Raw genomic sequence first — 27,746 nt, forward strand, 5'->3', positions numbered from 1 at the left:
GACAGCTTTAGACGGAGCTCTATTTATAGTGAGTGCAGCTGTATTTAGTGCATGTCCTCAAAATTCTAATGGAAGTTCGGCCTGACCCATCATTGACCTGACCATGTCTAGCAAGGTTCTGTTCCTCCGTTCCGACACACCGTTCCATTGTGGTGTTCCTGGAGGAGTCAATTCTGATAGAATTCCACATTCTTTCAGATGGTCATCAAATTCATAGCTCAGATATTCACCGCCTCTATCAGACCGCAGTGCCTTAATCTTCTTGCTTAATTGATTCTCTACTTCACTCTGAAATTCCTTGAATTTGTCAAAGGATTCAGACTTATGCTTCATTAGGTAGACATAACCATACCTACTGAAGTCATCAGTGAAAGTGATAAAGTAGCTGAAACCACCTCTAGCATTTGTACTCATTGGTCCACATACATCTGTATGGATTAAACCCAATAGTTCATTTGCTCTTTCTCCAACTTTAGAGAAAGGTTGCTTTGTCATTTTTCCAAGTAAACATGATTCGCATTTACCATAATCCTCTAAGTCAAATGGTTCTAGAATTCCTTCCTTTTGAAGTCTTTCTAAGCGTTTCAAGTTTATATGGCCTAATCGACAATGCCACAGATAGGTGAGATCTGAATCATCCTTTTTGGCCTTTTTGGTATTTATGTTATATACTTGTTTGTCGTGATCTAATAAATAAAGTCCATTGACTAATCTAGCAGATCCATAAAACATCTCTTTAAAATAAAACGAACAACTATTGTCTTTTATTAAAAAGGAAAATCCCTTAGCATCTAAGCAAGAAACTGAAATGATGTTTTTAGTAAGACTTGGAACATGGAAACATTCTTCCAGTTCCAAAACTAGCCCGGAGGGCAACGACAAAAAGTAAGTTCCTACAGCTAATGCAGCAATCCGTGCTCCATTTCCTACTCGTAGGTCGACTTCACCCTTGCTTAACTTTCTACTTCTTCTTAGTCCCTGTGGATTGGAACATAAGTGTGAGCCACAACCTGTATCTAATACCCAAGAAGTTGAATTAGCAAGTATACAGTCTATAACGAAAATACCTGAAGATGGAACGACTGTTCCGTTCTTCTGATCTTCCTTTAGCTTCAAGCAATCTCTCTTCCAATGCCCCTTCTTCTTGCAGTAGAAGCATTCGGATTCAGAAGTGGGTTGACTGGCCTTCCTCTTTACAGATTTGGCGCCAGTTTTCTTAGTTGGGCTGGCCTTGTCGCCACCTTTCTTAGCATTCCTCTTCTTTCCAGATTTCTTGAACTTGCCCCCACGCACCATAAGCACATCCTGCTTATCACTTTTGAGCGTCTTTTCAGCGGTCTTCAGCATACCGTGAAGCTCAGTGAGCGTTTTGTCCAGACTATTCATACTGTAGTTCAGTTTGAACTGATTATACCCGCTATGAAGAGAATGGAGGATGGTGTCTATAGCCATTTCCTGAGAAAATTGCTGATCCAGCCGACTCATATTCTCATTGAGTCCAATCATTTTGAGAACATGTGGACTTACGGGCTCGCCTTTCTTAAGCTTGGTCTCAAGAATTTGCCTATGAGTCTCGAATCTTTCGACTCGAGCCAGATCTTGGAACATGTTCTTCAACTCACTGATGATTGTGAAAGCATCTGAGTTGATGAACGTTTTCTGCAGATCCGCACTCATGGTGGCGAGCATTAGACATTTCACATCCTTGTTGGCATCAATCCAACGATTGAGGGCTGCCTGAGTGACCCCGTCGCCTGCGGCTTCGGGCATCGCCTCATCTAGGACATACTCCTTTTCTTCCTGCATAAGAACTATTTGCAAGTTCCTTTGCCAGTCAAGGAAGTTTTTCCCGTTCAACTTCTCCTTTTCGAGAATTGATCGAATGTTGAATGAATTGTTGTTTGCCATATTAAAAACTACAATTGAAAAGAATAAACAAATAAATAACCATTCACGTTTTCTCTTAATAAACTTAAATCCTAGCATACATGCATAATTCAATGTTTATTAAGCATTTTATTCAAGTTATGTGTTCCGGCAGGTGTGAATAAAATGATTCCAAGATCCTAAAATCATTAAAGAACTAAGCACAGTTTGTCGACTTAATCCTAGAACATCTTAGGTAAGCAAAAGCCTTTTGCTAATAGTCTAGAAACTATTCTTGGTTGATAGGTACGTCTAAGAACTTATTAGGTAAACCTATCGATTTTGCCACGACATAAAAGGACTCCTTACTTATATCGTTGAGTTTCACCAAAACTAACATGTACTCACAATTGTTTGTGTACCTTGCCCCTTTAGGACCAATAAGTAACACCTCGCTGAGCGAAAACTATTACTAGATTGATGTAAAGGATATCCAAGCAAGTGTATATTTTGGCATGGCACCTTTTAACTCAATTTTTAAGTTTGGAACTTAAGGCTCTTACTATGTTGGTTAGATTTTAAGTGAACTAAAATCCTTAATCATGCAACATAATCAAGCCACAATCTTATGCATAATTAAGACATATTTAAAGCAATAAATAACTTAAAGCATGCATAAGATAAATGTGATCTAGTATGGCCCGACTTCATCTTGAAGCTTTGACTTCAAAGTCCGTCTTGAAAATCTCCGTGGGAGGCACCATTTTCTTCAAATAGGATAAGCTATAACTAATTACAACTATTTGATGGTACGCAGACCATATTTGAATTGAAAAATAACTTTGGTACTTTAGACCAATTACATTCAAATTAATGGTGCGCAGACCATATTTTCTATCCTATTTGGGCCATACTAGTCACTTCATAACCTGCAAAACAGTACATATACAATATATACCATTCACCCATTCATTATCATGAATGGCCCACATAGCTGGTTAGTAAAACACATTATGCATCACGTAAACATTTGCAGCAATTAATCAAGGGCACCAATAATCTACCAATTATTCAGTCCTTATTAATTCTAATCAAGTTGTTTTAACCTTAAGGATTTGTAGACCTAATCAAGAGTTTATGACTAAAAGGGCTCCCACTTAAACCAATAAATTCGTATGCTTTACTAATTTTAAACATAAAAATGTATTTCTAGTCTAACCGGAAACATACAAATTTAATTAAAATTTAAAGCTCATATGAATTTATAATTGAATCCAAAAAGTTTAATTTAATTTCAGTCGTATTTAAATTAATTCATGATTTTAATTTTAGTAAAATAATTAGAATAAATAAAATTTATTATAATTACAATATTCAAAATTAAAATCCAAGAAAATAATTTAAATTATTAATTTTAAAATTAATTAAAATTACGTAAACTGAAAAATTTCAAATTAAACATTCAAAACGATCTAATCGCAACGCAAACACCCTACGCATCGCACGCCCATGGGCCACACGCACACAGCCATCGCTGGCCATGTGCGCGCAGCCCATGCGCTCGTCGCATAGCTGCTGCATCTTCTATCGCAAGCCATCGCACAAGAGGTGCTCGCTGCGCGCACGCCAGCGCTCGACGCACGCGAGCCATCGCTCGCTGTGCGCGCTCGCCAGCGCTTGCTGCGCGCGCTCCAGCGCTTGATGCACGCGAGCCATCGCTCGCTGTGCGCGAACAATTGCGCGCGATCAACGCTGGGCGCAGCGCTCGTGGCACGCGAGCTTGCGCTCGCTGCGCGCGAGGCTGCGCGCGCTTGCGCGAGGCAGTGCGCGTTGTGGCGCAGCTCGCTTGCTGCCCACACGCGACTGCCATGCCTTGCCTTTCGCCCATGCCCATTCATCCATAGCTCGTGGCCCACGACACAAGGCAGGGCTGCTGCCTTGTGCTCGTGCACCATGCCCCTGCTCATTGCATTCGTGCCGCACGGGCGACGAGCTCCCTTGCTCGTCGTCGCATGCCCGCACTATACAACACCCCTCAAGGATAACACGATGCGTCCATTGCTTTGTGCGTGCAAGTTATATGAACGAATCGCATAAAAATTTAAAATTTATATTTAAAATTAATGACAAATTAATAAATAATATTAATTTCATAATTTTAGGGCGAAAAATCGAAAATTTATTATTCAATTGATTTCCGATTATTATGGATTCAAGCCTAGGTCATAAAAATTTAAAATTTATCATAAATTTACAATTTTTATGGTGGTTTTTAATCATAGGTTTCTAATTAAATTATAATTAATTATGAAAATCAAATTAATTCTAAATTATTCTAATTTTCAACAAATTAATCATAATTACAAATTAGATTGCATAATTAACAAGGCTAGGCATTCAAACTTGTTAAACATATACAGTAGGTCAATCAAAAATTCAAGATTTATCAACAAGAATCGCAAATATTTAATTTAACATCTTAAATTTACGAAATTTTGCATTCGAAAAACTAAAACCTTCGAAAAGTCATAGTTAGGCTTCGAATTTGAGAATTCTGGGTTCGGCAGAAAAAGACTTTTTTTTGTCAAAATTTTAGAATGCCTTTTACATGCGGAATTGACACAAAAATCACTCGATTTGGATGAGTAACGAAGAAACTGCCGAAAAACTGCGTACGTATAATTAAATAAACGCAATTTGCAATTAATTAACAATTACGAAAATTAATCACCCCTTCTAATTCTTGCAAATTTGTAATATTTAACCATGTCCATGCAATTTAGATTATGAAAATAATAAGAGCCTCGTGATACCACTGTTAGGTTATGATACATATGACAATTCATAAATCATGCGGAAAAACCATTTAGCCAGGAATACATATTATTTACACATAATCATATAGCATAGTTTAGATGCATACTCTTTGTTGCGTGCCTTCCCTAGCTGCGCCCGAACCGAACAAGAACAAGTCTTTAGGACTCCAAGTGTCGTCCCTCCGTAGATAGTCCACAGCACGTCCGGATCCGCCTTAAGATTGACCAACTAGAATCGCCCTTAAGGTACTAAAGATTTTCGGCACTCTTAGGTAAGAAATGTGTCTGAATTTTCTCTCAAAAACTCACTTTGAATACTTGAATAATCTATGAAAATATGTGACCCTAGGCACTTATTTATAGAGTTATGGAAAGGGTTTTGGAATCCTATTAGGATACTAATTTATTTAATTATAACCCTACTAGGACTCTAATTAAATAATCATTATCTAATAGTTTTAGGATTTAATCATACTTCGAATCCTGATTGCTTCAGGATTCCCACCCAAGCATTGCACGAGCAGCGTACACCCGCGCAAGCCTTGCGGCCCACGCTAGGCGCACAGCGCTCGGCCCACTGCTGTGCTCCGCGCGCGCGCCCAAGGCCTTGGCTGGGCCTGGCCTTGAGCTGGGCCTGGTCGAGGCTTGGCGTGCGCTGGTGCGCGTTGGCTCGCTGGGCGACGGCCTGGCTTCGTGCTGGGCCTTCGTCTAGCGGGCCTCGTCCGATGCTAATTCGTACCATACGCTTCCGATTAAATTCCCGATTCCGGAATTCATTTCCGATACGAACAATATTTAATATTTCCGATTCCGGAATTAATTTCCGTTTCGAACAAATATTTAATATTTCCGTTTCCGGAATTATTTTCCGATTCCGATAATATTTCCGATTCTGACAATATTTCCGTTTCCGGCAATATTTCCGATTCTGGCAATATTTCCATTTCCGATAATATTTTCCGATACGTACCATGTTTCCGTTTCCGGCAACATCTACGACTTGGATAATATTTATATTTCCGATACGATCCATATTTCCGTTTCCGGCAATATCATCGTTTCCGGAGTATTCATTTCTTGCCTGTGACGATCTCAGCTCCCACTGAAACCAAGATCCGTCGATTCCGAATATCAATAGATGGAGTATTTAATGCCATTAAATACTTGATCCGTTTACGTACTATTTGTGTGACCCTACGGGTTCAGTCCAGAGTAAGCTGTGGATTAATATCATTAATTCCACTTGAACTGAAGCGGCCTCTAGCTAGGCATTCAGCTCACTTGATCTCACTGAATTATTAACTTGTTAATTAATACTGAACCGCATTTATTAGACTTAACATTGAATGCATACTTGGACCAAGGGCATTATTTCCTTCATTTGTTACTTGAATATCAAACAGGAAATACTGCAACAACAGAAACAACGTCAGACACAACTTCTGGAAAAACATCAGAAACGATGTCAGACACAACGTCTGGAAGCAACACATCAAGTAATAAACTAAACACAATGGGCAAATAAACTAAATACTTTCATATGTTAACTAATTTTAGTTTTCTTTAACTAATTTTATGAATTTTGTAACTAATTGCTCCTAAACTGATTAAACAATTTAAAAAATTTGTAACTAATTTTAATGAAAACTTTAACTAAACATTTGAATTTTGTAACTAATTATGTTTTTTCTTTAACTAAATAACTGAAATTTTTAACTAGTTAACCGGTTAAAACTAATTGCATTTTTTGGTAACTAATGTCTTTAATATTTTAACTAATTACATTAACTGTTTAACTTTTTAAGTAAGTATACCACTTAACTTGGGCAAATTAAAATAATTTTAACTATCTCATTTCAGTTGTTAACTAATTCTAATGAAAACTTTAACTAAACATTTGAATTTTGTAACTAATTATGTTTTTTCTTTAACTAAATAAGTGAAATTTTAAACTAGTTAACTGATTAAAAGTTTTTGCGTTATTTTTTTAACTAATTTCTTTAAGATTTTAACTAATTTCTATTGATTCTTAACTAATTTGTTTTTTATTTTACAGGTTTAAAAACTAAATTTGATAACTTAACAGAGGATGAAATAAGAGGATCATTGACTGGATATGAAGCACAAACCCTTGATGAAATGTTTTCTCTTTATCAAAGACATTCAGTGTTGATCGGATTTTCAGTGAGGAAAGCTACAACAAGGAGAGTTCCAAAAACTGGAGAGCTCAAGGAACAATACTTTTGTTGTTCAAAGCAAGGAAAAAGAAGAGAAGAAAAATCAAAGAACAACGAGGAATTACCTTTACCATGTGAAAGCAAACCAAAAAAAGAGTCAAAACAAACAAGAAAACAAGATATTATTAGAACGGGATGCAATGCGCAGATAAGAGTGAAGTTGAACTGTAGTGGAATGTTTGAAATTAAGCATCATGTTATTGAACACAATCATGATTTAGCAAGATTGTCACTGCAACACTTTCATAGGTACAAATAATTAAACCAAACACTTTCACTAATTCGTTTAATTTCCTAACTAATCTGTTTAAAACGTGAACTATTTATATATTTTCATTAACTATTTGCTCTACAGGTCAGAAAGAAAAATTGATGAAGATAAGGCACAAGTAATTGAAGGGCTTGCTTTATCAGGAATACAACCAGCAGATTCATACAGATATATGTGTAATGAATCCGGTGACCCGAAAGTGCTTGGCCACACATTAATTGACCACATGAATTTTTCAAGTAGATTGAAGATGAAAACAATAGAAGGAAAAGATTCACAAGCAGTGGTGAATATGTTAATTCGCAGAGGAGAAGAAGAACCGGATTTTTTTTATCGTGTTAAGTTGAATGAGAAAAATCAAGTTATAGGCATATATTGGAGAGATGGAATGATGAAAGAAGATTATGATATATATGGAGACGTGTGTGTGTGTTTGACACGACCTTCAGAACAAACAAATACAACTTAGTTTGTGCACCGTTTGTAGGCGTCAACAACCACTGGAGTAATGTGATGTTTGGATGTGCCTTTATTGCTGATGAAAAAACAGACACTTTTGTGTGGCTATTGGAAGTATTTCTAGAGTCTATGGGAGAAAAAGCACCAGTAACTATCTTCACTGATCAAGATCAGGCAATGGCAAATGCTATTGAACAAGTAAGAATACCTTAACTAATTTGTTAATATTGTTAACTAATTGCTTCTTTTTGTTCACTAATCACTTACAAATCTTCACTAATTAATAGACACTCTTCTCTGATGTCTTCAGTAGTTTACTAAAAAGTTAAAATCATTAACTAATTCATATTAATACTTAACTAATACTATTCTGTGAATATAATAGGTATTTCCTCATACTAGACATAGATTATGCTTATGGCACCTACAAAAAAATGTTGTGTCAAGGTTTGGAGATTTAAAGGCTGACACGACATTCAAGGATACTTTTAAAAAGTGTTTATATGGCTGCTTCAATGAAGAACAATTTGAAACAACGTGGTTTGAAATGATTCAAACGTATGGGCTTCAAAATCATGAATGGTTTACAAATTTGTACACCATAAAGGAAAAGTGGTGTACAGCTTTAAACAAAGATTTTTTTTCAGCTGGTATTTTGTCTTCACAAAGGTTAGTTACCAACTGAAATAATTGATATAAATATTTAACTAATTGGTATAAATATTTAACTAAGTATTTCGATTTTTTAACTAATGTCTTGCAATGCTTAACTAATTGGTGGAGTTGTTTATCTAATTGTGTTTTGTTTAACTATTTGATTGGTTTATTTAACTATTTGGTTTTAAAATGTAACTATTTCAGCATATTTATTAACTAATTGAATATTTTTCTTTTAAAAAGGAGTGAGAGCACAAACAATGCCATTGGATTTAAAGGGAACAAATCAACTACCCTAACGGAATTCTTCCATATATTTGGGGCAACAGTAGATCGGTGGAGGTATCAAGAAGATCAGAATGAGTTTAATTGCGGAAATTCAATGCCTAAATTAGATTTTCCAATGGTTGGAATGATTAAACACGCGGCAAGTGTTTATACGCTCACCTTGTTTCGAGATTTTGAAAAAGAATTCAAGTATGCAATGGGTTGCATATCAACTATTCATCACATGGAGGACAATTTCATTGGTTATAAAGTACAACACGAATCATGGCCAGACCACACTGCAAAACATGTAGCATTTGATCCATCAACCAATTCAATTGCTTGCAATTGTAGAAATTTTGAAGAATCAGGTTAGCTAATTCTGTTGACTAAATCTTTTAAAAAGTTAACTAATCGTATTCAATTCTTAACTAATTGATTCCTGTACTTAACTAAATAGTGTCAGTTTTTAACTAATTGATTTCAGTTCTTAACTAATTGTTTGAAAAACTTAACTAATTGTATTCATTTTTTAACTAATTCATTTCAGAAAGTTCTTAGATTTCAGTTTAATTTTCTTGCATTATGATCAAATATTGCTCCTATTACAACATGCAGGATGGCTATGTTTTCATGCAATTCGAGTTCTACATGTACATTCTATAATCAATATCCCAGAGAAATATATTTGCAAAAGATGGACAAAGTTTGCAAAAAGTGAAGTATGGAAGAGAGTGGAACAAAGAGAAGATAATGGTATTGAAAAAAGAAAAATCACTCCATGGCGTTACGAGATGGCAAGAAATTTTTACAATTTGGTTCTTAAATGTCAGGACAGTGACGAGGCAAAAAAGGTTTTTAACTAAATGAAGGTTAACTATTACATACAAATTTAATACTAATTTCTATTAGAGTTTAACTATTTTTTTTAATTTTTTACTATTAGGTTCTGAGAGCTGCTTATGCAAGTGCTAGTGACAACATAAATAAAGTGCTAGAAGCATAAAAGGCAGCACAAAAAGATGCAGCTCAAAAAGAAGCAGAGGATGTGGCACCTACTTCATCATCATCATCATCAAATGCACTTCTAGAATATCCTGGTCAATTTTCACAAATAACAGTTCAGAATCCACCACAAATAAAGACAAAAGGAAGAAGTAAAAGAAAAAAGGGACACTTTGAGGTCAGAGAATCATCAACAGCAGCTAAAGAATTCGGAACATTTCCAACAAAACCACAACTATTTTAAAGATTTGTGTAATTAATTGAATATGAACAGGAATTAGTCAAAGAAAGTGATTGTGTAGTGAAACTATCAGACAAAATATTCAAAGAGAAAACACAAATATTTATATTTGATTTTTAATACTACTTCAATTTTTACTTCACATTATTTATTTATCTTGCAATTGTTTAACTAATTGCTTTGATTATTTAACTAAGCAGCTCAATTTATGAACTAAAGGCTTCCATTTCTTAACTAATTGGATTGCAATACTTGATTTAACCAAGTGTTCCATTTTTTTAACTAATGTCTTGCATTGTTTAACTAATTGGTTGAGTTGTTTGACTAATTGGTTCATTAGTGTGACTAAGTGGTTGGTTTGCTTAACTATTTTGTTCTAATGAACTGCACTAACTGGTTGGATTACTTAACTATTTGTATCAGAGACTTTACTAACTAGTTGGATTACTTAACTAATTGGATTACATTGTTTAACTAGATTACATTGATTAACTAATTGTTTCAATGACATCACGAACTAGTTGGATTACTTAACTAATTGTTTCAGAGATTTAACTAAATGTGCAACTAACAGTACCACATGTTAATTTGTTAGAAAAAAGAACCACTATCAACTAAAACCACTATCACCTAAAATGTTTGGCAAATTTCACAACTAGACCAACTCCTAAGTTGATTCACTCGTCAACTTTATGTCTTTTCATGCTCGGTTCTTCAGTTCCTGATGTGGGGGTTGTTGTTGCAGTCTTGGCTCCACGCCTTGTCATGGCATATGTTTTAAGTGGTTCAGAAACATCTTCTTTGGCATTCTCTGCTGCTGCCTTCTGTGCCTTCTTCAAAGCAATAGTTTGTAGTCTCTTCTGCACAGCAGCAGCCTTCTTCTGTTTCAGTTGTTCTTGCAACTGGGCAGTAGCCTCTTCTTCTTGTTTACGCCTCTTTTCGTCTTCTTCTTTCTTCTTCTTCTGTTCTTTAATCTTCTTCAGTTGACGATCATGGATAGCGGGGGCAATACCAGCTTTCACGGAGTTGAATCCTTCAATTTCCTTGAGCACATCTTGTTGAATTTGGTTCAAATCAGACAGAACTAAGGCACTACAAACCTTAGCTCTGCACTGAATTCTGCTTGAACGCTGAAAAAAAAAAGAAAAACAGACTAATTAGTAAGGAAAATTTGGTAATATTAATCCAACCTTTGGCCGGTTTTCTTTTATTAATCCCACCTACGACATATTTTTTAATAATCCCACCTTTACTACCCAACGACTTTTATTGGGCTTAAGTGACCGATAACTGGTGAAAAAATCATCGAGATGGTGATGAATTGATGATGATGACTGAATACATCTAGAGAGAGTACTTCCACGTAGGGATATATTACCGCCGACAATAGGTTTATGACGTGTTGGGCCCAATAAAAGACGTTGGGTGGTAAAGGTGGGATTATTAAAAAATATGTCGTAGGTGGGCTTAATAAAAGAAAATCGGCAAAAGGTTGGATTAATATTACCAAATTTTCCAATTAGTAATTGAGTTTCACAGTTAACTAATTTCTATAATATTTAACTAATTGTATTTCACAGTTAACTAATTGCCATATATACTTAACTAATTGTATTTCACAGTTAACTAATTGTCATGTGTACTTAACTAACTAACCAGTCTAACTAATTGCTTAACTAATTGAATTTCACAGTTAACTAATTGGTATAAATATTTAACTAATTGTATTTCACAGTTAACTAATTTCCATATCTACTTAACTAATTGGATTTCACAGTTAACTTATTGCCATGTATACTTAACTAATTGCCATTTATACTTAACTAATTTCCATATGTACTTAACTAATTCCCATATGTACTTAACTAATTGATTTCAGTTCTTAACTAATTGGTTGAATACTAAAATAAAATAAAATAATGTTTAACCAATAAATCTAAACAATTAACTAATTCTTTTAAAAACACTTAAAAATATTGAAAACACTTAACTAAAAGAGAATTACCTTGGAGAGATCACAAGTCATCTCCTCTCCGTCAAAAAAGTGCATTGCCATCAACAGAAAAACCCCACAATCTACATGATTAGGGGTTTTTGATCTTCCAGGGAAATCAAGATATGTCATTTCGAAATCTAAAAGCTCGGAAGCTGATGGATGATCAATTTCCATCAAGTAATTGTAGAACGCTTCAATCATAAAGGACATTATTGTCCTGTATATAGACAACACCTTCTTCGTAGAAATGACGTTGTCAACATATACAAGAGTTTTACTGTTGAAGTTGACAATTAGAAGAGAAAAGTGCTCCCCATAATGAATAGGCAAGTAAAACTGCAAAAAAATGAAGAAAAACAGAATCAGAAAAATCATAACTAAAAGACATAAAATTTTAACTAATTAATACAATGTCTTAACTATAACCTATAAATTCATAACTATTAAGAATACAAACTTACCATGGAAACAGTTTTAAGATCCCATCGGTGGTCATTGATGTCCTCCACCCAATGTTTCCAACTACTTAAAAGCTCTTCAGAAATTTGTTGTTCAGAGTCCATTGACTTCTCATTCGAAACAAGATCTTTTAGCTTGATCTAAAAAATAATAAAATAAATTTATTTAATAAATAGAGAAAAAACATAGTAACAAATTTTGGTGTAATGAATAATAACAAAGAAATAATCGTACCGTATACTCAGTTCCGAAATAGAAGTTACACCCTTGATAATTCAGCTCAAATTGCTTTCTATTTAATAGAATGGCCCAAGACTCGACAATATTGGATAAGATTTTCCTATCAGGGAGCAAACTTTGCATCTCTTCTCTTGTTATCTTATGAACCAAACCATAAACAAAAAGTTCAGCTCTGTTACACAATCATTAATTTATGTTAGTGTTTAAATAATTGATGTAATTTTTAACTAATAGGTTCTTGTGCTTCACAATTTAGTTAAGTTGCATATTTTTTAAGGCTTAACTAAATGACATGATTAGTTAACTAATACATGATATTCTCTAACTAATTGGTAAAAATTCTAAACTAATGACTATAAAATCCTAATTGATAACTAAAAATTCATAACTAATTTATGTTAACTATTTACTAAAAACTCATTACTAATTGATACACATTCTTAACTAAAACTATAAAATGAATAACTAATTCAGAAACACAACTTACTTTTGATCAATAAAATCATCTTCATGAAAACAGAAGTCCATTTTTAAGGCTTAACTAAATGATATGATTTGTTAACTAGTATATGATATTGTCTAACTATTTTGTGAAAATTCTAAACTAATGACTATAAAATCCTAATTGATTACTAAAAAATTCATAACTAATTTATTTTAACTATTTACTAAAAACTAATTACTAATTGATACAAATTCTTAACTAAAACTATGAAATGAATAAGTAAATACAGAAACACAACTTACTTTGGATCAACACACTCATCTTCAAGAAAACAGAAGTCCATAACCTCTTTTTCAAGCTTTGCCTCTTGGGAGAGAGTCTTAGGGTACCTAAGCATGAATGCAGATACACAGAAAACTTCTTCATCAGGTGAACCAAGTGCTATGCTGCAACAAAGATTATCATTTTCTGGTTGACGACCACCAGATGTATCACTCGTTGAAGGAACAGAACCAGAAGCAGCATCATTCTTTTATCTGCACCGCTACCATCACCAACAGAACCAAAAGCAGGAGCGTTCTTTTCACCTGCACCACTACCAACACCGGCAGCACCAGAAGCAGCACCATTCTTTTCAGCCTCATCATTACCAGCACCGACAGAACCAGAAGCAACACCAACACCATTCTTTTCACCTGCATCATTACCAGCACCGGCAAGACCAGAAGCAACACCATTCTTTTCAGATGCATCATTACCAGCACCGGCAGCACAACTGTTATTTTTCTTCAGATCTTCAGCATATGCAACAATGGAGTCTATAATCTCCAAAAATACCGGATCTCCATAACCAGGACTATCTGACAATTGTTGTCTTCCCTTCTTTAACGTACTGATATGCTGCTGATGAAAATTGGAAACAATGTATAAATCCCGGCAATACTTTTTCAATGCTACTTCCAACTCCTTCACAAAAAATGAAAAAAATTAGCTAAAACTAATAATAGTATCAAACAATGTATAACTATTTAATTTAATAACTTAACTAATACAAGACACCATGTAACTAATTTCTTGAATTACTTAACTAATATGTGTGACTGAAAAATAAAAAAATTGTTAACTAATTGCCTTAGTAGATTAACTAATTGGTATCAGTTCATCACTAATAAGTAGGATTCCTTAACTAAACCAAATAAAAATAAAATTGAAAAAAATAAATTGACTTACATCATCGCAGCTCTTTTCAATATCATCATTTGTCTGAAAACCTTCAGGAATAGCAAACTCAATCATCTTACTTCCCGATGCAGAATGAGGTATCCCCGACAAATCACCAAGAGACTTTGACAAAGGATAGCTCGTTAAATCAACAGCAGCTAGCCCAAAACCCATTTTCACCTCAGCAGCTACACGTTCAGATACTTCGTCAGGAGACCAATGTTGCACAAGCGGAATCTCCTTGGGCGGACTTACACCACGGAATAAAGCTCTTTGAAGATATATAATCTCCAAAAATTGTAAACAACCGCCAACTCTAGTATTAGTAATTTTTTCGTTCCACCTACATACAGCCAACCCCAAATGGTCAAGCACGTACTTGCACCAATTTTGTTTCGCAATTTTTGAAACATCCTCTACTGCCTTAAGAAGCTTAATGTCTACCAAACGGTTAGACGTGGGAGCCAAGAAAACACCTGTCAAACCAATCAGTTCATCACAAAAACAAATCAGTGAAGCAATTGAATAAATTAGTTAAGCATGCAGTTCAATTAGTCACACTGAGACAGTAAGTAGTTGAACAATCAGTTCACTTAGTTAAAAACAGGAATTAGTGAAGCATTTCAAGCATTTAGTTAAAAAAATCAAATAATTAGTTAAATTTTCATTACAATTAGTTAAGATGTGAAATAAAAATACTGAAAATTTTTCGAAACAATAAATCACTGAGAATATAAGTAGTTAAGTATTAAAAGAAACTAGTTAAAGAATAGAAGGAATTAGTGAAGCATTTTAACCAATTAGTTAAGGTAGAATAAATAATTAATTACAAAAATGGATTACCTAAAGCGTAAATCACAAACGCACGCTTGAATTCGTCTCCGTACTCGTTAGTATTTGCAAGATAAATCTCCACCTCAGACAAAGAAGCAGATTGCACATTGTCTTTTTTGTTATATTTTCTAAACCACCTCTGGATCATTTCAAACGTTCCATCTCCCTCAACCCTCTTCCTGGGTGTTTCTTCAACATCAACACCTTTCACCAAGGGCAGCCTAAACACGTCATACACATCATAATCATATAGCTGCACACCATATTTCCGGCCTTCCCCAAACTGCAGCATATGACCAACACTGTTAAATTTCTCAAGAATCCAGCAAATAAGCTTCTTGTTAATACCAGGAAGACGAATAGACAGCAGGCCACCAAATCCAATTTCAGTTATGGCCTTGACTTGTTTGTCTTTCTCCTTGATGATAGATAGCATATTAATGAGAGCTTCTGGTCTACAGATGGGTGTAAAATCCCTAGAAAAGAACAAAAGAACTTAAAACAAAGAACCAATAATGTAATAATTGGAACATAAGAGATATGACTAAATTAATAGGAAAACTACACTATTAGTTTCAGTCCATAACTAAATACATTGGATGTTTAACTAATTACTTGTACAATGACACTAATTGATGTCAAATCTTAACTAATTGGTTTCACAACTTAAAAAATTCAAATGAAAGTTTAGCTAGTTGAATTTACTGTTGAACTAATAGGTTTCAATCAATGACTAATTAAACTAAATGTATAACTAATAGGTCTCAGTCAATGAATAAAAAGAGGATAAAATTTATACCTATCCAACTCAATTGTTTTACCATCAGGCTCTACATACTCCAACTTCACTTTTTGTGTTTTCTTTGTCCCTTTTCTGGACGGAACAGCCTCATACCCTACATCAGCAGCAACTTCTTGTGTCTGTTTCACTAAATCAGGATCTGCATTCTTAATATGAGGATCATCCTCAGATGTCTTCGCTGCATTTTTTGTTCTAGCCATTTTGATACCTGAAAAAAATACACAACGTAAGTCAACAAATCAAAATTCAAAAAACAAATCACTGAAAAACTAGAAAGTTTGTAACTATTTAGTGTGTATAGATAACTAATGTATGTAAATGTGTAACTAATATGGTAAAATATGAAACTAATTCGTCTGTATAGATAACTAATTGGTTATAACTAATTTATGAAAACACATAACTATTTGAGTTGAATAGTTAACTAATAGGTTAAAATATGTAACTAACATGTTAAAATACATAACTGAAACATACATGTTGTTAAGATATTCTTAATTGTGATTATTAATAAATAAAAAACTAAAACTACTGATATCTTAACTAAACAACCAAAATTCTAAACTAAAACAACAAAAATTCAAAAGCATAGCAAAAAATAAATGGGAAAAAGCATTTTCAAGCAGTTCCAAAAGAAAAACACATAAAAATAATGAATCTGACAACCTGAAATTCAAATAAAAAGTACGAAAAATGAAGTTCTAACAATAATAGCACAAAAAAGAGAACAATCGCGCAGTTGTAGAAGAAGAATCGCAAAACGTAAGCACAAATCTCAGAAAATCACAACAAATACATGAAAATCTTAAAAAATCGACGAAAACCCTAACATAAACGGAAAATCAAGAAGAATCATATAATCGATGAAAAATAGCAAAAATGAAGAACAAAAAATGCACAAAAACGCAACGACATTAAAGTAAAACCTAAAAATCACAGTAAACCCTAAAATGAACACAAACCCTAACAATATACATGCATACCAAAATGTAGATTAAAAGCAAAATAAAACGAGTATACAGACTAAATTAAACTAGAAAAAGAGAAGAAAATCCAAAAACAACAAAAATTGAAAGTTAAATTGAAGGAAACACTTACAAAATCGAAGAGACAAAGAACAATAACGGAGCTTGAGCCAATTTCGGAAGAATAAATAGCAGAATTGAACCAAAAACGACCAGAAGTGAAGCGTGATTTGGAAGAAAAACGATCGGCGCGAAAAGATGAAGAAGAACCGTCACTTTCTCTCTCTTAAATGAGAACAGTGTGATTTGAAAATGAAACGAAAATGAAAATGAGGAAATAGATCAGGAAACCAATGTTTTTATAGGATCCGAATATTTTCGACCCGCGAGAATTTGGGATGTATTTGACCCGCGAACAGAACCCAGTATAAGGTGGTCTCACAGGAAAGACTGCCTTATACAAAAGTTTGTATTCCTATAGATTGTTATCCCGCACATACGAAGTACTTCGTATATAATAAGTGGTATAGTGATTTATCACCATATAATAAGTGGTAAATTTTACCTGGTAATTTTTTGCTGTAAATATCAACTACAGTGGCATGGGAGAGAAGTAAGTGGGAGGAAGTATTTTCGAATATCTAATATATGTGGCAACACATATATCAGAGTAAATGATAAATAGCTAAAAGACAAAATAGGCAAAAAAAAGTACCATTCATGTTAAAAAAAAGTACCATTCTGACAAAAAAAAAAAGTACATTTTTTGTTTAAAAAAAGTACCATTCGATTTCTTTTTGTCCTTTTTTCTATTTTATCTTTTAATATGATATGCATTTACGGAGTATAATTACATACTTCCTCCGTTCCAGAAATATCGCACCATGGTTGACTTTTACTCTTCTAACCATTACTTTGACTCTTAATATCTCAAATTGTGTCTAAGTAAAAATTATAAAAAATTAATATTTAGAAAATATATATCGATACGGATCTAACATGACCTCACATGAATAAAATTTCATTACGTACAAATCACAAAAAATGGCCAAAGTCGTAGTGTGAATAGTGTAAAAAATAAATGGTGCAATATTTCGTGAACGGATGAAGTATTAGATATCCGAAAATACTTCCTCCTCAGTAGAAGAGTTTCCGGCCTTGCAACGAAGGTGTAAGAAGATGGAGCATCGGCCTGGTGCAGCTAATCCCAAATCATAAATTCATACGTCATAACCATTAACCGCAAAATTATGTGAATGCTTTACCCGGTACCCTAATTTCTCAAATCGGGTCTCCGTTTACATTGCATAATCCTTTCTGTATTAATTGCATCAAGAAAACAAATGTGCCTTAATTGAGTTCTCACTTCTGACTCAAGTCACTCAACTAGACAAATCAAATAAAAGTAGGCGAAAATAAGGAATATAAAGCCAGAAAATAATATGAGATAGGGAAAGTTGTACATTATTTGGGGGCTAAGCCAGCCTTTGTATTTGTTTTCTAAGGTTTGAGCAGAATATCCCAGTGGAAAATTGTATCAACTATATATAAAATTAAAGCTTCAAAATCAAATTTGAATGATATATGTTTAGTGTGTAATACTTGACTACTTTAGTGCGTAATCAATACGAAATAGGTTGTAATTAATATGCAAAATATGGGTATTTATATGCAAAGAATAACCAACGGCTACTTTTACAAACACGAAAACTATCCATTAAACATCAAAATGGGTACCTTAAACATATGGGTATTTGATGAATTAAGTTTCCAAATTGGGATATTTTATGTATTGGAATATTGAAAGTCGAGGTTCATTTGGTGAATTACGCCAAAACTCAGGAGTATTTCATTAAAACCGTTAACAATAATTAAACACTACACAATCATTTATGTTTCTATTTTTCTCAAATGGAACTCGCAGAAAAAGTTTTCATTTCTATTAAATCATCCAATGACGTCTCTCTTTTCATTTCACAGTATAACATCAAGGGCTAGTCGTCCATGTACAAGTTGGTAGGGAACTCATCTTCTGACAGGATCGAGCCTCATTAACAACGAAATGCTTGATAGTTGATTGGTTAACCTATGATAGATGTTGAATCCTACTACATGTACACTAGTGCACAAGACATTTTGTACACCTTGTTTTCTATTGGTTGAAATGACATATTTATTGTCTTTCATTTTCATTTTTTAGTGGGTTTGATGATGTGTCAACAAATTAATGGTGGTGTACATGAAAATCTTGTACACTAGGTGTACATGTAGCATTTTCCATAGATGTTGGATCAGTAGTGTCTAAGAAGTCTTAATTGTACCATGCGTAAGGAATAACTGGTTACAAACTAGAGGGCCATTATCACTGCGGTTGCTAAATACTCCATAGATGGTAATTACAAACTAGGATTGTATGAACATTACAGGATTCAAGATCTGGAAGTTGAGACAGGATGCTCTAGCTCTCAAAAATATGCTAAATTAAATTAATTGACAGCCATTGGCAATCTTCTTCTTTAGTGAAACTGGGTAGTGGAATTAAAAACATCACCATAGAGACATAAACATAATGTATTTTAATCTAGCACCATGTTCAAGCACAAAATTCATATTGGTAACAAACAAAATACTTCATGTATATGGAAGAAAAAGGACGAATACTCAACAGGAATAATCTGACAGTAATAAACACAATGACAATGGAAATGGAAATGGAAAGAAAACGACTGACATTTCGTGAAAATTACTGGTAAACAATAGCTTCATTGCAGAAGGACCATACATGCAGATGACAATGTGACATAACTCATATGAGTGATGCCTCTTTGTTCTTCTGTGCCAATTCAAACAATTAAGACCTGTCCTATTCCCCAAACTCTCCATTATAATTAAAGTGATTAAAGCAATACACCCAAAAAGTCAATGATTCACTATATTTAGACTAATCTCCAAGCATAACTAATTAGTAATATGGACATCTCACTGCATCACTAATATTGCAAAGGATGACATGAAAATAACATACCAGCATAGAAGCTACAGAATCAATAAATCCATTGAAGCTCGGATGGGATTAAACGAAGAAGATGCTTCTCAAAGCTACATAGCTATTCCTCATCTTCTTTTTCTCAAAAAGCAAGTCCTTGAAAAGGCTAACCAGAATAAATAAATATATAGATATCATCATATCAAAATAGACACATTTGCTAAGCAAAGGAAAATGGTGGCTTTAAAGTTTAAAGAGACTGAAGAAAACTTCTTAGACCAATTCCATCTACCTCTCAACTTTCCCCTCCATCTGCATTTCACGATCACCTCATAGTTAGCAGCATTATGGGCATCATCTATGACTCTATGCCTTTGATTTTCACCCCTCCCTTCTCCAAGGCCTCTCTCCCATGGCAGTGACCACCTTTGTCCAAGTGACAACAATTTTCCTGCAACAAAAAAGCAAGAATGCCTTAAGCTATGTTTGGTTTGACATAACATTAAACAATGGAAATCACAATAGTTTATTAGTTTTCATTTATTTGGTTTTTTGCCAGAAAAGTTAGAGAGAAAAAAGAAATAGGAAATAGGGTGGATGATAGGAGAGGAAGAGGAAGGTAAGGACTCAGGAGGAGAATGTGCCTTCTATTCTTTGCAAAACTGTTTCCCATGGCTCCACTCTTGGGAGAACTAAGTTCCATCATTTAAAAACCAAATAGAGGAAAACGGGAAAATCGCTTTCCTGGAAAATGCCCCCAAACCAAACATTGTTTTAGTTACGTCACACCTTGCCAAGGCTCATAACCTTGGTAGGTGCAAACCTCCTTATTAAGTTCAATCCCCCATTAAGTTTACTAGAACAAATTTTAAATATTTGGGACTATAACAAAAATTGAAAAATAAATATCCAAGCTATATGTCAGAAGAACAGAAGTTGTCTGAAGAGCAAAAGCTTACTATTCTAAAAAGACTGTCCTCAATGTAATAACAATGTCACTAATGAGCAGCATCCTCCATAATAACAAATGTCACTAATGAACTGCATCCCAGGTTTTGAGCTTACCGCAATAGGATATTAGGCCACGATAGCTGCAAACCATCTGCATTGTCCGTCAAAGTGGTTCTGTAACCGTTGTCTCAACCAGAACTACATCCCAGATTTAAAAAGACTGTCCTCGATGTAATAACAATTTCACTAATGAAAGAAAATTCTGCTGCAGCCTCAGCCCTCAAGGTCAAAGGACATTACATCCTTTAGTCAAATGCTTGGCAAAGTATCCATCCTAGAAATTTCTATTATGCAGCTAATTGTCAAATGCAGGGCATAATTGCAAAAGACACCATTGTTCAACATCATACTCTTTTCTTCTTCCCAAAGAATCCTCATTTGAACAAGATCAAACTGACCCAAGCCTACCCTAAGACACCAATTCAAACAGTATTCTCAGTATCATTCTACAACAGCCTTAGGGTGGTGGATAAAAAGACAGCCATACCTCTGATTCATTGGTCCTTGAAGAAGATCATCACAAGCAATAGCCAACAATTACCTTATTACAAAACAACCATATATGGAAGCTTTGGCCTCTTGGACAATGTTAACATAGCAAATAAATTTATATTACGTGAACAGTATGTCATGAAAAACAAAAGTAAAACACCATAGCAAGCTCTGGTATCAAAGAGAACTAGACAGGATAAAAGAGTACAGTAACCAAACCAATAAACAACCGCAAAGCTAAAGCAGTGGAGGTATAAATTGTATAATGCATGCGACTTAGCTTCCACCCCATCCCACCTCCCCCCAGCCTTTAAACAAAAGAGGCAGTTTGAAGGAAACATAAACAGAACTATAAGGTAAGGCAATAGAAAATAAAGTTCCTACACCATGTACGCATCAGAATTATATCCTTAAATCTGGTTCCCACTAGAAGAAAAACATGGGATGATACAAGCAATGAATTCCAATTATTCGAATCCATACCATACAAGCAAGCCAAAGTATTTATTATGCATTGTGACCTTACGCCCAATAATCAGGTGGCAAACTAGCTGGAATTTCAAGGGAATGCTGTAACCATGTTCTTACAGAGAATAAATTTCTCTGTTTAGGAAACAACTTCATGAATGCATAAAGGTATAAAACAAATAACAAAGAAGGTAAACCTGAAGTTCATAAATTGATAGAATATAAAAGAAGGATCTCCAATCCCACTTAGATCTAACAAAGACTTACCAGAGACACCCCATGAGGCCATTGAGTATCACACATAGCAATGTTAATAGTTTAATACACTGTCGTCACTATCATTTCCCATAATTATTCTTCACTAGAAACACATGTCTGGTGACCCCCTTCATTTTATTTTGCAATACAAAGAACTCCAATTTAGCAAAAACCAATTACCTCCGTAGGTCTTTCTGTCCTACATGTCTACCAAAACCCATAGGAGCCGCACACATGCTGACCTGGCCCCAACACTATTGAAAAATTGTTTCCTTAAAAACCAACCTACACCATAGTAACAAATGGATAACCATCATCCACTAACAAGACATGTGATATGCGTAATAAAAAAGATGAATAATACTATAAATCCAAGCAAAATTTTCATTAGAATTGAGACCCCTTCCACCTTAGTAAAAGTAGAATTAAGGAAAAGCCCAAACTAACATGGAAATTTCTAACAACTCATTCCTGCTACCCCCCAAACTGTTGAAATAAAGTATGATGAATTGAAGATGGATAGAGAACAATGACTTGAAAATAAATAGAGGTGCAGGACGGGGGGGGGGGGGGGGGGGGGGGGTTGGTGTTCTGTAGAAAAATATAAGCAATGAAATAGTCAAAATACCTAACAAATACCCAAGGAGAAAAAAGACCTCTAAGATGAATTTCATGGGCATGGCATTTCTCTGCTCTGCGTTCTTTGTGAGGATTGCCAAAGCTAATTCCCTTCAATGGTGCCATACAGCCACAAAAAATCATCACAAAGAAGCCAAAGGAGGCCAAGAATGACATATTGACATGGATTGAGGTTATTAACAGGATCCAACAGCATATGGTGCTTGGTAGAAAGGACTGGAAAAAGGCTACATACAGATGACCTCAAGGGATGATGAGATGATATCTTGGTCATGTAAAAATACCTTAGTACCTTACATATGGGATTAAGGCTCTATGTTTGATCTTGTAAATGACCAAAACCGAAACACCCTTGTGTAATGGCTCTAAAAACCAAGTCCCACCTAATCTTTCTTCTACCCAGAAACTCCATAGAGCAAGAACATAGAAGATCCCCCGTTGAACTCAATCTCCCCATGCACATGAGATTAAAGAAAGAAAAAGAAAAAAAAAAGAAACACATCTAAATCAAATCAAAGAGCCTGCCAAGAAACACTATCTACCACAATTATGGCTGCCTATGTGCCAATTGCAAATGCTACATAAAGAAGCTCATATAACACATATAGAGTTGCTTTCCAGATGAAATTTGACATGAATCATAAATCAATAAGAACTTCCTAAATGTTAGTTGATTTAGTTAATCCCATATAAACAGCAATAACGAAAATAGCACTCCAGAAATAAGCGAACACTTCCAGAAAAGTACAAGAACATCTAAGATATTTAAAAAAATGAATCATAATAAACTATCATCCTTGAGGTAAGGGCCAGTTCTATTTTACATTACATCCTAGCAACTTAGCATGTGCATAGCAAACAGAAAAGCAGAAATCCATCCAACAAGCAATGTTTATTAATAATAACCCCAGAAAATGTTAGCATTTGAATAAATAAAAAGCATATAAACTCAAAATAAGTAAATATAAGTTAACTTGCAGATTGGGACACTGTGTATTCCACGTCTTATATTACTGGATGACAAGTCTGGCAACTGAAAGTAACACTATAACAGACTAAAGAATATAAGTTCAGATCATGTTAAATTACAAAATAAATGTATAACCACCACAATACTCAAGGCAGAAACCCCTGATCAACCACCTAAATGTGGCATACCAATTAAAAATAAAAAATAAAGGGATTAATTATCAACACCTATGTTACTCAGGTACTCGTGTCCAAAGCGAGTATATGTCCAAGAGTCTGACACGCTATTTTGTGATAAGTTTCCACGATGCTGGAGCAAAATGAACTGTTGGTCCTACCCATGTTGACACTTGTCTGAGTGTCGAGGATCCAGAGCACGTACTTAAGGTTAACACAAGTCAACACTCAGCATGATCATCTTAACAGCCCTTCTCCCAATCCAGGAATAGCATGTGTATTACTTAGACACAAACAGCTTGGCAATCAAATGTGTTGTACAGTTTAGTTTGAGCAAACACTGAACTAGTTCAACCAAACAGCTCCTCCCAACCCATAAAAAGCATGTCATATTAGACACAAATGGTTTGGAATCGAACACGTATAATTTGGAATGAGGATTATTTCAAAGTTCCCTGGCACAATTTTGGTCGAAAAACATTGGGACTAAATTACAACACTCAACTAACCACATTAAAAAACTTAAAAATTAAACCTCCTGTAAGTTCGCATTAATTGCTACATGCACATGATCACTAAAGGCCACCTTGCCTTCTTTCCTACTCCACCCCCCGCCCCCATCCCACCCCCATAATAAAATACATTTTGAAAAATAATTCCCCCTTGACAATCAAACCAAGAAAAAACAGAAAGAATTTGTATAACATCAACTTTGTATATAAATAAAACTGAAAACAACTTTCGATAGCTCATGAGACAAAACCTTTTACCTTATGTTTCATCAGGAACAATTAAGTCAATGGACAAAATGAATGCTAGAAGAAGACCATGTTGTCAAGCAAACAAGTTTTGATCACTGTTTGAATATATTCAAGTTTAATACACACTCTCTCGTATTGAGGAGCTGCAAAGACTAACCTAATTTGTTCACCAAAGTACCACTAATTAAGCATGAATACAACGGGCAAAACCCTGCTATATATGGCATCATTGCATAGATTCAAAGTAGGGCTAAAAAAGAATGGCAAGAAATATACACATGGATCGTGTCTCTCAAATGTACACAAGCAATATCTTGCCTCGTGGGATTGAAGTACATACAGCACATTGCTGAGCGCCGAATCAACTAATGATGCCAATCGTATCACATCTGCACAACAGGACCACACTTAACAAATGAGCCTGAAGGTCAGCACCAAAAACCCAATGCAAACAGAGACTGGGGCCAGCAGGTAACTTTAGTCACCTGATAACCCTTCATATCATCTAAGGCCCTGAATCAACCCCTCCAATTCCCTCCTCCCAAACCTTCTCCCACTTAAATTAGCATCTTTAGACCTCGCTGCAAAGTAAAATATCAACCAAGCCACCATGAAATAAACCTCAACTAACGCCTGAAAAAACACTGCAAATGATCGTCCAAATATTCGGGCTAAAACCCATCTCATAAAAGCCCCACACATAATCAACTCCAAACACTTCAACTGAATAGACTGATGAATCATTGTTGCTAACAAAAAACATCCTTCTTTCACGATTTCACGACCGCCCCCTCGCCTTGTATTTGCAATCGTGACCCACGAATCCACAGCAAACACGAATGAAACAATTGTGTCCATCAAGAACCAAGAAAACAGAAACCCTGATATCTCTTCATCATAACCGGGTACCCAGGGCGAACTAACAGAAAAGGGCATTAATTTCAACCTTAAGAACAGCTTAAAAAACGAGTACTGATCATGAATTTCACCGAAAAACCATAACCCCAAAATCTGAGTCAATGCATCTCTAACTGCCCACCTCATAAGAATAAACCCAGATAGCTTCTTCATCCCCAAATTCGACCCATTACAAATTGTCCCAAAAAAAGAAGCATACCTTCCCAACAAATCATTCACGACAGAGACAAACACTATACCAAGCGCCCAAGAATACGTAATAACAAACCCCACAATAACCCAACCATAAGCAGCTGAAAGCACACTCACAAGAAAGAACAAGGCTGCTGCATCACGGCGGCCCAATTCCAATCCCGGAACAAAGAACCGCAAATCCACAACACTTTCTCTCTCCTCCCCACCCATCTCCTGGATCACAATTCCGCCACTCGAATTAATACTGTTGTTCTTCTTCAACTTGGTTTCGTCTAATTCAATCCTCGAAAACCTAACTCCAGGGTTGAAATCATGGAGAGTGTACGAACTGGAATTGATGTTGGAATTCCTGTAATTGAAGAACAGGGATCGATGATCATCATCATCGTCGCCGGAGAAAAAGTCGTCATCTAGGGTTCCGACACGGGTGAGGTGGAGGAATGGACGGTGACGACGGTGGCGAACGGAGGAAGAAGAAGAGGAGGAGATAGAATCGGAGGGGTTATGGCTGTTGGCGGCGAGGTTGATGCGGGAAAGGAGGGATTTGATGGAAGGATCACGATCAATGACAGAGGTGACGAAAACGGTGCCATTTTCAAGGAGGATGCGGAAGGAGAAGAGGAGGAGAGAGAGGAAGAAGAATGTTGGGAGGAGAGAGAAGAAAGTAACAGCGGCGCTACGGAGGATTCCGGTGGTTGTACGGTGGTCCCATCTCGGCGGTGGATCGGCGTCCCTGCTGCTCATTAGTTTTAAATTGAATATTTGTGGATTTTTTTTTTTTTTTTGGGTTTGGGTTTGATTGATTTTCTTTTGGGTAGAAATTTTTGGGTTGTTGTAATTGATCATCCAGCTAGGAAAGGAAAGAAAGGTGGCCAACAGTACAACGTCATCAATCAATTAATAATGAACAAAGTCAGATATTTTTAAAAATAATTTCCTGATTTTTTTTTTTTTTAGAAAATGTTTTGATTATACCATTTTGCCACTTTGTTTTAAATCCCGTAATTGTGTTTGGTATGAATGTTAAAAAGGGGTGGAACGAAAACGAATAAGGAAAGGATAATGTTAACTATTCATTACTAGATTTGATGTTCGTGTAATATATGGGTTTAATACTTATTTGCTATTTAATTACTTAGGTCCTGTTCTTTAGAAATGAACTGAATTGAATGCTTCTGAACTGAACTAAACTGAACTTAACTTAACTGAATATTAGTAAAATAAATAATAAATTATAAATTATAAATAATAAATAATTAATGATTAATAATTATTAATTAATAATAAATAATAAACGATTAATAAATTAAAATAAAAAATAAAAAATGATAAAAAAAATTAATTAATAACTAAATGATAAATAATTATTAACTAAAGAAAAATTAATAATTAATAACAATATAATAAATAAGAAATAAGAAATAATATATAGTAATTAATTGCTAAATAATTATAATAAATGATAAATATTAATAATAATTCATAATTATTAATTATTAATAAATAACTAAATAATTAATAATTAATAATCCGTATTTAATTACTAAAAATAATAATAAATGATAAATAATTAATTATAGTAATTAATAATAAATAATTAAATATATATATATATATAATAATAATGTCTCTAGAGAGAGAACCTCCTCTTTCTCTCTAGATTTTTAGGTCTTCTCTTTTACTTCGCCTGTTTCTCTCCACCGTTAACCACCTCCGCTCTACGGTTTCGAAGCCATGGCGAGGAGACGGAAGGCACCGGCGAAGGTTGGTAAGAATGCAAAGAGTAAAGTAATTCCTAAAGCATCTAGCGCGAAGCCAGGGGGTTCGACGACAGCTCGAATTGGTAGTCCGCCAGTACCAAGAGCCGGTAGCTCGTGTTAGGTTATGAATAATACAATAATATAATTCATGCGGAAAAACCATAAAGCCATAATCCAAATTAATTGCCACATAGCCAATTAGCATAATTTAGGTTATATACAATGTGATGCGTGCCTTCCCTAGCTGCTCCCGAACCGAACAAGAACAAGTCTTTAGAGCCCCAAACGTTGCCCCTCCGTAGAAAGTCCACAACACGTTCGCATCCGCCTT

At 34.8% G+C, this 27,746-nt stretch overlaps 4 protein-coding genes across 5 annotated transcripts; 1 reads left to right on the forward strand and 3 right to left on the reverse strand.

Moving 5' to 3' along the window:
- The first annotated feature begins 6,144 nt into the window (after positions 1-6,144).
- On the forward strand, positions 6,145-9,579 carry LOC130461418 (protein FAR-RED IMPAIRED RESPONSE 1-like). Its single transcript, XM_056829514.1, has 8 exons — positions 6,145-6,178; positions 6,739-6,823; positions 7,275-7,615; positions 7,741-7,847; positions 8,035-8,318; positions 8,550-8,944; positions 9,192-9,427; positions 9,520-9,579. Exons 1-8 carry the CDS (start codon positions 6,145-6,147, stop codon positions 9,577-9,579), a joined length of 1,542 nt encoding a protein of 513 aa, XP_056685492.1.
- Positions 9,580-10,238: 659 nt separating this feature from the next.
- LOC130460657 (uncharacterized) lies at positions 10,239-13,396 on the reverse strand. Its single transcript, XM_056828021.1, has 5 exons — positions 13,262-13,396; positions 12,509-12,686; positions 12,277-12,414; positions 11,825-12,151; positions 10,239-10,949 (listed from the first exon to the last, which is right to left on the reverse strand). The coding sequence occupies exons 1-5, from the start codon at positions 13,354-13,356 to the stop codon at positions 10,497-10,499; spliced, it is 1,191 nt and encodes a 396-aa protein (XP_056683999.1). The 5' UTR covers positions 13,357-13,396; the 3' UTR covers positions 10,239-10,496.
- A 4-nt stretch (positions 13,397-13,400) lies between these two features.
- Positions 13,401-24,469, reverse strand: LOC130460656 (uncharacterized). Of its 2 annotated transcripts, none has more exons than XM_056828020.1 (5): positions 19,807-24,469; positions 15,814-16,024; positions 15,024-15,490; positions 14,190-14,656; positions 13,401-13,925 (listed from the first exon to the last, which is right to left on the reverse strand). In XM_056828020.1, the coding sequence occupies exons 2-5, from the start codon at positions 16,014-16,016 to the stop codon at positions 13,401-13,403; spliced, it is 1,662 nt and encodes a 553-aa protein (XP_056683998.1). In that variant the 5' UTR covers positions 16,017-16,024; positions 19,807-24,469. The 2 variants fall into 2 exon arrangements, with proteins under 2 accessions (XP_056683998.1, XP_056683997.1); XM_056828019.1 differs by lacking the exon at positions 19,807-24,469 and adding an exon at positions 16,915-17,516.
- Positions 24,470-24,612: 143 nt separating this feature from the next.
- Positions 24,613-26,522, reverse strand: LOC110796047 (uncharacterized). The gene has a single exon (XM_022001074.2). The coding sequence runs from the start codon at positions 26,499-26,501 to the stop codon at positions 25,044-25,046; it is 1,458 nt and encodes a 485-aa protein (XP_021856766.2). The 5' UTR covers positions 26,502-26,522; the 3' UTR covers positions 24,613-25,043.
- Positions 26,523-27,746: the final 1,224 nt, after the last annotated feature.

The sequence above is a fragment of the Spinacia oleracea genome, chromosome 5 (genome assembly GCF_020520425.1).
Source record: "Spinacia oleracea cultivar Varoflay chromosome 5, BTI_SOV_V1, whole genome shotgun sequence".
NCBI classification, from domain to species: domain Eukaryota; kingdom Viridiplantae; phylum Streptophyta; class Magnoliopsida; order Caryophyllales; family Amaranthaceae; genus Spinacia; species Spinacia oleracea.

Bases quoted from the DNA above. Each gene is read 5' to 3' on its own strand.
- LOC130461418 (XM_056829514.1), top strand. From the start codon at position 6,145: ATGTCAGACACAACGTCTGGAAGCAACACATCAA. The intron at 6,824-7,274 runs GTTTTCTCTTTA...TTTGCTCTACAG, and splicing joins GCACAAACCCTTGATGAAAT to GTCAGAAAGAAAAATTGATG. The intron at 8,319-8,549 runs GTTAGTTACCAA...TCTTTTAAAAAG, and splicing joins GGTATTTTGTCTTCACAAAG to GAGTGAGAGCACAAACAATG.
- LOC130460657 (XM_056828021.1), bottom strand. From the start codon at position 13,356: ATGCTTAGGTACCCTAAGACTCTCTCCCAAGAGGCAAAGCTTGAAAAA. The intron at 12,152-12,276 runs GTAAGTTTGTAT...ATTTTTTTGCAG, and splicing joins ATCTTAAAACTGTTTCCATG to TTTTACTTGCCTATTCATTA. The intron at 10,950-11,824 runs GTAATTCTCTTT...TTTTTTTTTCAG, and splicing joins TGACTTGTGATCTCTCCAAG to CGTTCAAGCAGAATTCAGTG.
- LOC130460656 (XM_056828020.1), bottom strand. From the start codon at position 16,016: ATGGCTAGAACAAAAAATGCAGCGAAGACATCTGAGGATGATCCTCAT. The intron at 14,657-15,023 runs GTAATCCATTTT...TTGGTTTGACAG, and splicing joins GTTTGTGATTTACGCTTTAG to GTGTTTTCTTGGCTCCCACG. The intron at 13,926-14,189 runs GTAAGTCAATTT...TTTTTTGTGAAG, and splicing joins TTGAAAAGAGCTGCGATGAT to GAGTTGGAAGTAGCATTGAA.
- LOC110796047 (XM_022001074.2), bottom strand. From the start codon at position 26,501: ATGATCAATTACAACAACCCAAAAATTTCTACCCAAAAGAAAATCAAT.